Here is a 12323-nt window from a genome sequence, read left to right on the forward strand (position 1 = left end):
GTGAGGGATTTGGGGTCCCCTTGGGGGCGTTGGGTGCTCAAGAGGAGCTTGAAACCCCCACAAAAACATTTTAAAGCGGCCAGGGGGATGTCTAGAAAGACATTGAGTAACTTTTGGGGTGCAGGGAGCACCCCTGGATCTTTTCAAGAACCTTTGTCTGCCAGGGGCGAAGTCGGGGGCCAAAGATCCCCTTGAGAGTGTTTGGGGTGAAAGTTCAACCCCGCCCAAACCCAAATCGTTTGGGGCGATCCCTGAGGGCTTTTTGGGGCGATTCTGGAAGATTTCCGTGCGATGCCTGAGGGTTTTTGGGGCGATCCTGGAAGATTTCGGTGCGATGCCTGAGGGTTTTTGGGGCGATCCCCTGAAGGGTTTTTGGGGCGATCCCTGAGGGGCTTTGGGACAATCGCTAAAGGGTTTTTGGGGCGATTCCTGAGGGGTTTTAGGGGCGATCCCTGAAGAGATTTTGGGCTGATCCCTGAAGAGATTTTGGGGCGATACCGGAGGGATTTTTTTAGGGCGAACCCTGAAGGTTCTGGGACAATCCTTGAGGGGTTTCCCCTGATTGTTTTTGGGGTGATCCCTGAAGGGTTTTTAGGACTTTTCCTCAAGGGTTTTTGGGGCGATCCCTGAGGGCTTTTTGGGGCCATCCCTGAGGGCTTTTTGGGGCCATCCCTGAGGGGTTTTTGGGGCGATCCCTGAGGGGCTTTGGGACAATCGCTAAAGGGTTTTTGGGGCGATCCCCTGATTGTTTTTGGGGTGATCCCTGAAGGGTTTTTAGGATTATTCCTGAAGGTTTTTTAGGGCAATCCCTGAGGGGTTTTTGGGGCGATCCTTGAAGGGTTTTGGGCCGATCCTTGAGGGGTTTTTGGGGCGATCCCTGAGGTGTTTTTGGGGTGATTCCTGACGTGTTTTTAGCACGATTTCTGAAGGGTTTTAGGGCGATCCCTGAGGGGTTTTAGGGCGATCCCTGAGGGGTTTTTGGGGCGATCCCCTGAGGGTTTTTGGGGTGATCCTTGAAGGGTTTTTAGGACTATTCCTGAAGGGTTTTTGGGGTGATCCCTGAGGGGTTTTGGGGTGAACCTTGAAGGGATTTTAGGACGATCCCTGAAGGTTTTTTGGGGCGATCCCTGAGGGGTTTTTGGGGCGATCCCTGAGGGGCTTTGGGACAATCGCTAAAGGGTTTTTGGGGCGATTCCTGAGGGGTTTTAGGGGCGATCCCTGAAGAGATTTTGGGCTGATCCCTGAAGAGATTTTGGGGCGATACCGGAGGGATTTTTTTAGGGCGAACCCTGAAGGTTCTGGGACAATCCTTGAGGGGTTTTGGGACAATCCCTGAGGGTTTTTGGGACAATCCCTGAGGGTTTTGGGGTCTTTTCCCCAGATGGACCCCGAGTCTCCCCCCCGCGAGCTGGAGCTCTCGGCGCTGGAGGCCGAGAAGGAGCCGATGGCCGCGGCCGAGCCGGGGACCCCCCCCCAGCCCCCCTCTCCCCACCGCGACCCCTCCCCAGCCCCGGAGCAGCGGCAGGGCGGCGAGAAGAACGGGCTGGTGATGAAGATCCCCCCCGAGGAGGAGGAGGAGGCGGCTTTGGGGGGCGCGGGGGCTTCGGGGAGCCCCAAATTCACGGGGCTGGGCAAGGAGGAGCTGCTGAGGGAGGCGGGGACGCCGCTCTGGGCCCGGGCCCGCCTGGTGCTGCTCGTGCTCTTCTGGGGGGGCTGGCTCGGGATGCTGGGGGCCGCTGCTGCCATCGTGGCACAAGCCCCCCGATGCCAGCCCCTGCCCACCAAAGCCTGGTGGGAGCTCGGGGCGCTCTACAGGGCCCCCCCCAAGGCCTTTGGGGGCGATCTGAAAGGTGAGGAGGGGTCTTGGGAGTCCCCTGAGGGGTTTTGGGGGGGTCCCATGGGGGGTTTGGGGGCGTTTAGAGGGTCCCCAGAGGGGTGGAAGGATCCCAGAGGATGGCTGAAGGAGTTTGGGGGGGTTTAGAGGGTCCCCAGAGGGGTGGAAGGATCCCAGAGGATGGTTGGAGGAGTTTGGGGGGGTCCCATGGGGGGTTTGGGGGTGTTTAGAGGGTCCCCAAAGGTGAGCTGGGGGAGTTTAGGAAGTTTCCAGCCTGGCTTTGGGGAGGGTCTGTGAGGTCTTTTGGGGAATTGGGGGGGGTCCCAGGAAAGTTTGGGGGTCCCCTGTGAGCCTGTGTGGGGAGGCCCCGTTAATGGAGCCCCCAAAATAAATCCAAGGATATTTGGGGAGGGGGGAGATTCATTTCAGTGTCTTCCACCATGTGTCAGGGGTTAATTCCTGGGAGAAATTCCCAAAAAAACCCCACAGGATCAGCTTGGGGACCCCCTATTTCAGGATCCCCCGATAAAAGGGCCTGGGGGGAGGTGACTCAGCAATTTAGGGGAGTCCCCCCAACTTTAGGGGGGTTTGAGGGGGTCCAGGATCTCCAGAACCTGAGAGAGCCCCCAAGTTTTGGGAATTTTGGAATTTTCCCCAGTTCTGGGGCTGTTTTGGGATCCTGAGAGGGCTCTTTGGTGTCCCTGGGTTGGTTTTGGGGTCTCGGGGTGGGATTTTGGGGTCCCCAGCGGTGTTGGGGATCTCTTTGGAACCCCTGGGTTGGTTTTGGGGTCTCGGGGTGGGATTTTGGGGTCCCCAGCGGTGTTGGGGATCTCTTTGGTGTCCCTGGGTGGATTTTGGGGTTGTGCTGCCGGGTCAGATTTGGGGTTCACCCCCTTTTTGCAGGTGTGGAGAAACGTTTGGGGTACCTGAAGGACAAGCTGCAGGTGGGGGGGCTGGTGCTGGGCCCCGTGGCCCCCCAAAAACCCCCCGAGGGGCTCCTCCCCCCCTTGAAGGAGCTGGACCCAGCCCTGGGCACCATCCAGGACTTCAAGGCCCTCCTGCAGGCAGCCAAGGACAAAGGTGGGCTGGGGGGGACCCCAAAACTGGGGGGGACCCCAAAATGGGAAGGTTAGAGTGGGGGGAGGGGGGTGAACTGAGAGAAGATTCTGAGGCAGAGTTGTGGGGGTCTTTGGGACAGGATTGGGGGGAATTTTGGGGCAGGATTGTGGGGGTCTTTGGGGCAGAATTGGGGGGGTTTGGTGCAGGATTAGGGGAATGTTTGGGGCAGGGTTTGGGGGGTTTTTGGGGGGCTTTGGGTGACCCCCCATGTCCCCCCAGGTCTCGGTGGTGGCTGAGTGGAGGAACCTGACGGAGCAGCAGCCGAGCCCCAGCGGCGTGGCCAGGTGTGACCCCCAAACCTGTCCCCTGTGTACCCCCAAACTCACTGACCCCCCAAATCTGTCCCCTGTGTACCCCCGAACTCACTGACCCCCCCAAATCTCCTCGTCTCCTCATTCTCTGCCTCATGGACCCCCCACTTTGGGTTCTTCCCCCCCCCATTTTTGGGGTTCTCCCCTGGCCTTTCCCCCCATTTTTGGGGTGCTTTCCTGACCTTGTCTTCTACGTTCTTGGGGTGTTCCCTTGAATTTTCTCTGGTTTTGGGGTTCTCTCCTGACCTTTCCCTTCCCATTTTTAGGGTTGTTCTCCTGACTTTTCCTCCCCATTTTTGGGGTGTTCCCTTGAATTTTCTCCTCTGTTTTTGGGGTTGTTTCCTGACCTTTTCCCCCCCATTTTTGGGGTTCTCCCCTGACTTTTCCCCCCCCATTTTTGGGGTTGTTTCCTGACCTTTTCCCCCCCATTTTTGGGGTTCTCCCCTGATTTTTCCCTTCCCATTTTTGGGTTGTTCCCCTGACTTTTCCCCCCCATTTTTGGGGTTTTCCCTTTGTTACCTTCCCCGTTTTTGGGGTGCCCTGTCCCGTTTCCAGGGTGCTGGTGGGGGGCACTCGGCTGCAGGAGCCCTGGAAGGTTCCGGGGGTCCCGGGGGGGCTGCAGCTGCTCCTGGGGCCCTTCCTGAAGCCCCTGGAGCCCAAACCCGACGCGGAGTCGCCCGAGGGAGCCGTGAGGAGCCTGCTCAACTTCCTGAGCTCCAACTCGTCCGGCGTGGGGCTGGGCTGGAGCGTGAGTCTGCACCCCAAAACCTGCCCGGGACCCCAAAACCTACCTGGGACCCCCCAAAACCTGCCCAGGACCCCCAAATCCCCCCATCCCCTGGGACCCCAAAACCTCCCCGTGGGGCTGGCACCCCCTATGGGTTCTTCTTGCACCCCCAAAGCCCCCTGGGACCCCCAAATTCCCCCAGCCCACCTTCCTCCCCCCGCTGCCCCCTCCCATTTTTTGGGGTCCCCTCCCCATTTCGGGGGTCCCCCGCGGGTGGGGGGCTGCGGGGGGTGACGGGTGCCTGTCCCACAGGTGGGGTCCCCGTGGGAGGCCTGGGTGAGCCCCGAGCTGAGGCTGCAGCAGCTGCTGCTGCTCTGGGGGCTCCCCGGGACCCCCGTGCTGAGCTACGGCGACGAGCTGGGGCTGCCGCGGCCCCCCAAGGACCAGCAGGTACCGGGGGGCTCGGGGGGGCTTGGGGGGAGCTCTGGGTGCTCTGGAGATTTTGGGAAGGGATTCGGGGATTTTAGGGGTGCAGGGGAGGGGGCTGGGATGAACGCCTGACTCCAATTTCACCAGTTTTTTCCCCAAATTTCACCACTTTTGTGCCCCAATTTCACTATTTTCTGCCCTAATTTCTTTGTTTCTTGCCTAATTTCATTGGTTTTTGTCCCAGTTTTGCTGGTTTTGCCCCAATTTCACTGGTTTTGCCCCAATTTTGCCGTTTTTTGCCCCAGCTGCCATCGATGCCGTGGGAAATCATCGACGAACCGAAAAGAGGCGGGAACGGCTCGGAGGTGGGCGGGGCTTAGAGCTCTGATTGACATTGGTGTGGGCGGTGCTTGTTTGGGGGCGTGGTTTAAGGGGTGTGACTTAGACTTGCTCCTCCCCTGAGGGGGCAGAGCCTTAATTTCCATTTATGGCTTTCTCAAGGGGGTGGAGTTTTGGCCACGCCCATTTCTGGGTGGAGCCTTAGGGTGGGTCCCATAAAGTGGCAACATAGAATTGTTCTTAAAAGGGCAATGCATCTTGAAAAGGGCAACGCACTCTTAAAAGGGCAATGCATCCTTAAAAGGGTGATGCAATCTTAAAGGGGCAATGTGTCCTGAAAAGGGTAATGCACTCTTATATGGGTGGGGCACCTTTAAAAGGGCAATGCATCCTTAAAAAGGTAGCGTGTCCTTAAAAGGGCAACACGCCCTTAAAGAGGGTGCCACACATTAAAAAGCAATGTGCTCTTAAAAGGGCAATGCACCCTTAAAAGGGCAACACCACACACAGCCTCCTTAAAGGGCCAGCGCCTCCTTCTCTCGGCGCTGCATTTGGGGGTCTCCCAGCCCCTCTAACCCCTTCCCCCTTCCCTTGCAGCCCCCCGAGCTGGAGCTGTGCACAGCCCTGGCCTCCCTGCGTGCCCACGAGCGCTCGCTGCTGCTGGGGGAGGCTCTGGCGGTGCCGGCGGGCTCGGCCGTGGCGCTGCTGCGGCGCTGGGACCAGAGCGAGCGCTTCCTGCTGCTGCTCAACCCCCACGGCAGCGCCCTCAAACCCTTCTCGGGCAGCAGAGACCCCCGGGACCCCCCCCTGCCCGCCTCGGCCACGCTGCGCTTCAGCACGGGCCCCAAGGAGCGCGGGGAGCAGCAGCTGCGGCTGGAGGAGCTCCGGCTGGAGCCGCACCAGGGGCTCCTGCTGGGCTTCCCCTACAGCCCCGAGTGACCCCAACCCCCCCCGGCCCCACAAACCCACCCTGGCTCCCCTCCCCCACCAGCCTTGCACCCCCTCGTTTCGGGGCGGGGGGTCCCACACTCATCTCCCCTCGCTCGTTTTTTGGGTTCTCATCCTGCTCCCCCCCCACCCTAAAGGGTTTTTTGGGGTTTTCTTTCCCCAATTCTGTTTTGGGGTTTTTCTTTGTTTTCTGGGGGTGTTGGGGTCTCTCCACCCTCAAATTCTGAATAAATGATTGCATTTGTGCCCTTGCCTTTGGCTCTGTTTTTGGGGGGGGTCTGAGGGTCCCCTCCCCGCAGGATTTGGGGGGATCACAGACCCCCGGGTGTGCTCCAAAATAGGGGGGAGGATTGGGGGTCCCCGGGGAATATTGGGGGGCATGGGAGCCCAAAGAGGGAACCACGACACCCCAAAATGAGGGGGTGGTTGGATTTGGGGATTCAAGGAGGGTCGTGGGGCTGTTGAGGGGGTCAAGAAGACCCCAAAAATGAGGAAATCCGCCCAAAATTTGGGCTGGGATCCCTGGTGGGGCCTCAAGGGTGACCCTGAGAGAGGGGGACCCCCAAAATAAAGGGGTGGGGCCACCGTGGGGGGTGAGAAGATTTTGGGGAAGGGTCTCACATCCTGCCAGGAGCTCTGCAGGGTTTGGGGGGGTCCCTGAAGGATTTGGGGAGGGGTCTCGGGGATGATTTGGAGCTCTTGAGAAGGGCTGGATTAATTTTTTTTGGCCCTGCCCCTTTAAGCAGACCCCACCCTGTGAAACCCCGCCCATTTCAGGGTAGGCCCCGCCCCACCAGCCACACAATGTAATTATTAAAAATTTATTTCTATTCTTTTTATTCCATTTGTGGATGCTCAGAACTGCATGGCCGCCTCCAACGTCTCCGACAGCTTCGTGGCGATTTTCTCTGTGGGATGGGGGCCACCAGGAATTTGAAAAAAAGAGGGATCGGGAAGGTTTGGGGGGGTCAGGAAAAGGGGGTGTCCACTCACGTGCTCTTTTTTGCAGTTTTTTCCTCCTTTTTCCGGCTGCCTTCAGCCCCTGCCCCTGGAACAGAGCGGGGAGCGCAGCCACCTCCTCCAGGCTGGGGGCTGGGGGCAGCGACGCCCCCCCAGAGCCCCCCGACTTCACCCGGTGCTTCAGCTCCACCGTCATCGTGCCGAGCTGGGGGGGGTTAAATATTAACCCCAAAATCCCCCCCAAAAAAAAAACCCCCCAAGCTCAGGAAATCCCTTCCCACCTCCAGGCCGCCGCTGTCGTCCTCCATGGCTTCTCCTTGCCCTTCCTCCTCTGGGGACAGCCCCAGCCCCGTCACCGTCACCGGGACAGCTGTGGGGGGGCCAGGTGAGTTTTGGGGGGGTCCCCGAGGGGGGATGGGAGGGGGGGTTCAGGTGCTGCTCACCTGCCAGGGCCTCGGCATCGCCCCGTTCCAGAGCCTCCAGGTCCAGCGCCGGCCCCAGCGCTGGGAGGATTTGGGCCTCGAGCTGCACCCCCCGAGATTTGGGGGGGTGGGTGTAGTATGAGATCTTCCCACTGGGGAAAAAAAGGGGGGTCAGGGTAGGGGGGACTCCTCCTGACCCCAAAATCAGAGCTCAGGGTGTGGGGGGGTACTTGTGCCCCCAAAAAACACAGGTCATGGTGTTGGGGGGGGACCCCTCCTGTCCCCAAAATCAGAGCTCAGGGTGTGGAGGGGATCCCTGGTGCCCCCAAAAATGCAGCTCAGAGTGTGGGGGGACCCTGCAGCCCCCCCAGATATGGGGTGAGGGTGTGGGAAGACCCCTCACCACTCCCCAAAAAAAAGGAGGGACAGGGTGTGGAAACCCCTCCCCAACCCCCTAGAAATGGGGGACCCTCCCCAAACCCCCAGAAATGGGGTGAGGATGTGGGAAGACCCCTCCACTCCCCAAAAAAAGGGGATCAAAGTGGGGAGACCCCTCCAATCCCCCCAAAAAAGGGGGGCAGAGTGTGAAGACCCCTCCCCAACCCCCTCAAAATGGGATCAGGGTGTATGGAGACCCTCCCCATACAAGGGGTCAGGCTACAGAAAACCCCCCAAGCCCCCCAAAAAAGGGAAGCAGGGTACGGAAACCCCTCCTTGACCCTGAGAGAGGGGGACCCCCAAAATAAAGGGGTGGGGCCACCGTGGGGGGTGAGAAGATTTTGGGGAAGGGTCTCACATCCTGCCAGGAGCTCTGCAAGGTTTGGGGGGGTCCCTGAAGGGTTTGGGGAGGGGTCTCGGGGATGATTTGGAGCTCTTGAGAAGGGCTGGATTAATTATTTTAGCCCTGCCCCTTTAAGCAGACCCCACCCTGTGAAACCCCGCCCATTTCAGGGTAGGCCCCGCCCCACCAGCCACACAATGTAATTATTAAAAACTTATTTATATTCTTTTTATTCCATTTGTGGATGCTCAGAACTGCATGGCCGCCTCCAACGTCTCCGACAGCTTCGTGGCGATTTTCTCTGTGGGATGGGGGCCACCAGGAATTTGAAAAAAAGAGGGATCGGGAAGGTTTGGGGGGGTCAGGAAAAGGGGGGTGTCTTCACTCACGTGCTCTTTTTTGCAGTTTTTTCCTCCTTTTTCCGGCTGCCTTCAGCCCCTGCCCCTGGAACAGAGCGGGGAGCGCAGCCACCTCCTCCAGGCTGGGGGCTGGGGGCAGCGACGCCCCCCCAGAGCCCCCCGACTTCACCCGGGGCTTCAGCTCCACCGTCATCGTGCCGAGCTGGGGGGGGTTAAATATTAACCCCAAAATCCCCCCCAAAAAAAAAACCCCCCAAGCTCAGGAAATCCCTTCCCACCTCCAGGCCGCCGCTGTCGTCCTCCATGGCTTCTCCTTGCCCTTCCTCCTCCGGGGACAGCCCCAGCCCCGTCACCGTCACCGGGACAGCTGTGGGGGGGCCAGGTGAGTTTTGGGGGGGTCCCCGAGGGGGGATGGGAGGGGGGGTTCAGGTGCTGCTCACCTGCCAGGGCCTCGGCATCGCCCCGTTCCAGAGCCTCCAGGTCCAGCGCCGGCCCCAGCGCTGGGAGGATTTGGGCCTCGAGCTGCACCCCCCGAGATTTGGGGGGGTGGGTGTAGTATGAGATCTTCCCACTGGGGAAAAAAAGGGGGGTCAGGGTAGGGGGGACTCCTCCTGACCCCAAAATCAGAGCTCAGGGTGTGGGGGGGTACTTGTGCCCCCAAAAAACACAGGTCATGGTGTTGGGGGGGGACCCCTCCTGTCCCCAAAATCAGAGCTCAGGGTGTGGAGGGGATCCCTGGTGCCCCCAAAAATGCAGCTCAGAGTGTGGGGGGACCCTGCAGCCCCCCCAGATATGGGGTGAGGGTGTGGGAAGACCCCTCACCACTCCCCAAAAAAAAGGAGAGACAGGGTGTGGAAACCCCTCCCCAACCTCCTAGAAATGGGGGACCCTCCCCAAACCCCCAGAAATGGGGTGAGGATGTGGGAAGACCCCTCCACTCCCCAAAAAAAGGGGATCAAAGTGGGGAGACCCCTCCAATCCCCCCAAAAAAGGGGGGCAGAGTGTGAAGACCCCTCCCCAACCCCCTCAAAATGGGATCAGGGTGTATGGAGACCCTCCCCATACAAGGGGTCAGGCTACAGAAAACCCCCCAAGCCCCCCAAAAAAGGGAAGCAGGGTACGGAAACCCCTCCTAGCCCCCCCAGAAAGGTGATCAGAGTGTGGGGATACCCCCCCCCCCCAAAAAGTCCCTGTCCCTCCCAGACCTGGTCCAGTCGTGCAGCAGGGCCGTGGCGGCGGCGTGGGCGTCCGGGAGCCCCCCCGGGCGGAGCCGGCCCTGCCGCCGGGCCAGGTGGGCCAGGAACTGCAGGGGGTCGCTGCAGGGGGGGACCCCGTAGAGCTGGCTCAGCTGTGGGGGGGGGGACACACAGGGGTTTGGGGGGGGGATGGACACGCGGGGGACTGCCAGCCTGCCCCCCCCCGTGGTGGTAAAAACGGGGTGAAAATGCTCAAAATGGGGGTGGGGGTTCCCCTGGAATAAACTCCCCTCCTCCACATTGTTGAGCCCCCCCCTTTAATCCCTGAATCCCCCAAAGGGCTGAGGTGGAAAAACGGGGTACCCCCAAATTGCCACGGGGATGGGGCACCCCCACAAGCACCCCCAGCCCCCCGGGGGGGGCCCACCAGGCGTCGGCTCTGCTGCTGCGTGCACGCCTTGAAGGCCACGGTGGGGAACTCGTCGCGCAGGTGCTTCAGCCACGCGGCCACCACGTCCCGCGGCACCAGGTCTGCGTGGGGGGACGCACAGGGCTGTCCCCAGGGCTGCGGGGACAGCGGAACCCCCCCCCCCAAAATCCACGCTGGGACCCCCACCCAGATCCACACCCCTCCCCTCACCGATCTTGTTGAGGACGAGCACGAGGCGCTGCTGCGGCCGCAGGGCCCCCTCGAGCCGGGGGCTGCGGCAGCCCTGGGGGTCGCGGGCGTCCAGCACCTCCAGCACCACGTCAGACGCCGTCAGCACCTGCCAGAATCGGGGTTCAGCTGGGGGAAAGACCCCCAAAAATCCCCCTCCCCACCCCACCCCCGCGGCACTGACCTTGCGCAGCTCCCGCCCGAACTGGCGCAGCGACGCCTCGTCCTGGGGGGGCTGGGGGGGCTCCTCCTCCTTCTCTTCCTTCTCCTGGGGGTACCTGTGTTATGGGGATCCCCCCCAGCCGTGGGGGGCACTCCCGGGGAGCCCCCCAACTTCTGGTGGGAATCCCCCCCTGTGTGGGGAGCCCCCTGCCCTAGAGAAGAATCCCCCCTCCTTTCCAAGGGGAGCCCCTCTCAGGGGAATCCCCCTCTTTGGGAAGCCCCCCACTCTTCAGGGAACTCCTCCCTCTTTAGGGAGCCCCCCACTCTTTAGGGAGCCCCCCGGGGTGCCCCCAGCCCCACCTGGCTCTGGAAGCGCTGCTGTCGCTGCAGAGCATCCGCCAGCTGCACGGCCAGGTGCGAGCGCTGCTGCCCCGTCAGCGGCTGCGGGACACGGGGGGGTCAGACCCCAGACCCCCCCGGGGTCAGACCCCAAACCCCCCCGGGTCAGACCCCAGACCCCCCCTGGGTCAGACCCCAGACCCCCCCTGGGTCAGACCCCAGACCCCCCCTGGGTCAGACCCCAGACCCCCCCTGGGTCAGACCCCAGACCCCCCCTGGGTCAGACCCCAGACCCCCCCTGGGTCAGACCCCAGACCCCCCCTGGGTCAGACCCCAGACCCCCCCTGGGTCAGACCCCAGACCCCCCCTGGGTCAGACCCCAGACCCCCCCTGGGTCAGACCCCAGACCCCCCCTGGGTCAGACCCCAGACCCCCCCTGGGTCAGACCCCAGACCCCCCCTGGGTCAGACCCCAGACCCCCCCTGGGTCAGACCCCAGACCCCCCCTGGGTCAGACCCCAGACCCCCCCTGGGTCAGACCCCAGACCCCCCCTGGGTCAGACCCCAGACCCCCCCTGGGTCAGACCCCAGACCCCCCCTGGGTCAGACCCCAGACCCCCCCTGGGTCAGACCCCAGACCCCCCCTGGGTCAGACCCCAGACCCCCCCTGGGTCAGACCCCAGACCCCCCCTGGGTCAGACCCCAGACCCCCCCTGGGTCAGACCCCAGACCCCCCCTGGGTCAGACCCCAGACCCCCCCTGGGTCAGACCCCAGACCCCCCCTGGGTCAGACCCCAGACCCCCCCTGGGTCAGACCCCAGACCCCCCCTGGGTCAGACCCCAGACCCCCCCTGGGTCAGACCCCAGACCCCCCCTGGGTCAGACCCCAGACCCCCCCTGGGTCAGACCCCAGACCCCCCCTGGGTCAGACCCCAAATCCCCCCCAGTTCAGATCCCAAACTCCCCGGGTCAGACCCCAGACCCCCCCTGGGTCAGACCCCAAAACCCCCCTGGGTCAGACCCCAGACCCCCTCGGGGTCACACTGCGGGGGGTGACCCCACACAGCCCCCCCAAGTTTCTACTTGAGAGGGGGACCCCAAAATGCCCCGCCGGGATCTCAGTGGGAGCAAAGCTCCAAAATCCTTTTGTGCTCCGAATCTGCCAGGAACACCCCAAAATACCGCGGGGGAACCCCAGAATCCCTCCGGCGGTTGCATCTGGAGGACAACCCCAAACTCCCCCCGGCGGGGTCACCCCCAAAACGCCCCCCGGTTCTTCACCTGTCTCTGCCGGGTCTCGCTCTGCTGTTTCTGCGCGAAGGCGGCCAAGCGGCCGAGCCGCGGCACCCCCGGGTCCTTCTTGATCCCGACACGGGCGAGCCGGGCCTGGGGACAACGCGGGGGTGACACCGGGGGGGGGCTGCACCCCAAACCCGCCCGGCTCCCTCCGTGCCTCCCCCGGGCTGGGGCTCACCTGGACGCGCTTCTTCCGGGACGCCTCCACCTGTCGTCCTGCGGGGAGGGGCGGGGTGAGTGCGGGAGGGTCCCCAGAGCCCCCCGAGCCCTCCCGGTGCCTCCCCGAACTCACGGGACCGGGTCATGGCTGCGGCTCCCACGCCGCCGGGGATCGCTGGCGCCGCGGAGTGACGCCACTTCCGGCGCGGAGTAAAAGCGCGCAGCGTCACTTCATCGCCACGCCCAACATGGCGGCCACCGGACACACTCAAAATGGCGGCCCCC

At 62.3% G+C, this 12323-nt stretch overlaps 3 protein-coding genes across 3 annotated transcripts; 1 reads left to right on the forward strand and 2 right to left on the reverse strand.

Annotated features, from left to right (window-relative positions):
- The first annotated feature begins 1381 nt into the window (after nucleotides 1–1381).
- Nucleotides 1382–5952, forward strand: SLC3A2 (solute carrier family 3 member 2). Its single transcript, XM_041480689.1, is given in 7 exon segments — nucleotides 1382–1850; nucleotides 2738–3013; nucleotides 3123–3237; nucleotides 3820–4012; nucleotides 4304–4441; nucleotides 4726–4785; nucleotides 5357–5952. Coding segments are annotated over 7 exon segments (1593 nt in total). The 3' UTR covers nucleotides 5699–5952.
- A 562-nt stretch (nucleotides 5953–6514) lies between these two features.
- LOC121360674 (guanine nucleotide-binding protein-like 3-like protein) lies at nucleotides 6515–7665 on the reverse strand. The gene is made up of 4 exons (XM_041480688.1): nucleotides 7111–7665; nucleotides 6949–7037; nucleotides 6701–6872; nucleotides 6515–6615 (listed from the first exon to the last, which is right to left on the reverse strand). The coding sequence occupies exons 2-4, from the start codon at nucleotides 6973–6975 to the stop codon at nucleotides 6563–6565; spliced, it is 252 nt and encodes an 83-aa protein (XP_041336622.1). The 5' UTR covers nucleotides 6976–7037; nucleotides 7111–7665; the 3' UTR covers nucleotides 6515–6562.
- A 405-nt stretch (nucleotides 7666–8070) lies between these two features.
- On the reverse strand, nucleotides 8071–12277 carry LOC121360672 (guanine nucleotide-binding protein-like 3-like protein). Its single transcript, XM_041480685.1, has 12 exons — nucleotides 12172–12277; nucleotides 12058–12095; nucleotides 11865–11969; nucleotides 10606–10686; nucleotides 10268–10351; nucleotides 10066–10192; nucleotides 9800–9956; nucleotides 9435–9740; nucleotides 8670–8800; nucleotides 8508–8596; nucleotides 8260–8431; nucleotides 8071–8171 (listed from the first exon to the last, which is right to left on the reverse strand). The coding sequence occupies exons 1-12, from the start codon at nucleotides 12182–12184 to the stop codon at nucleotides 8119–8121; spliced, it is 1356 nt and encodes a 451-aa protein (XP_041336619.1). The 5' UTR covers nucleotides 12185–12277; the 3' UTR covers nucleotides 8071–8118.
- Nucleotides 12278–12323: the final 46 nt, after the last annotated feature.

This window comes from Pyrgilauda ruficollis, unplaced genomic scaffold (assembly GCF_017590135.1).
Source record: "Pyrgilauda ruficollis isolate IOZ18807 unplaced genomic scaffold, ASM1759013v1 scaffold526, whole genome shotgun sequence".
Lineage (NCBI taxonomy): Eukaryota > Metazoa > Chordata > Aves > Passeriformes > Passeridae > Pyrgilauda > Pyrgilauda ruficollis.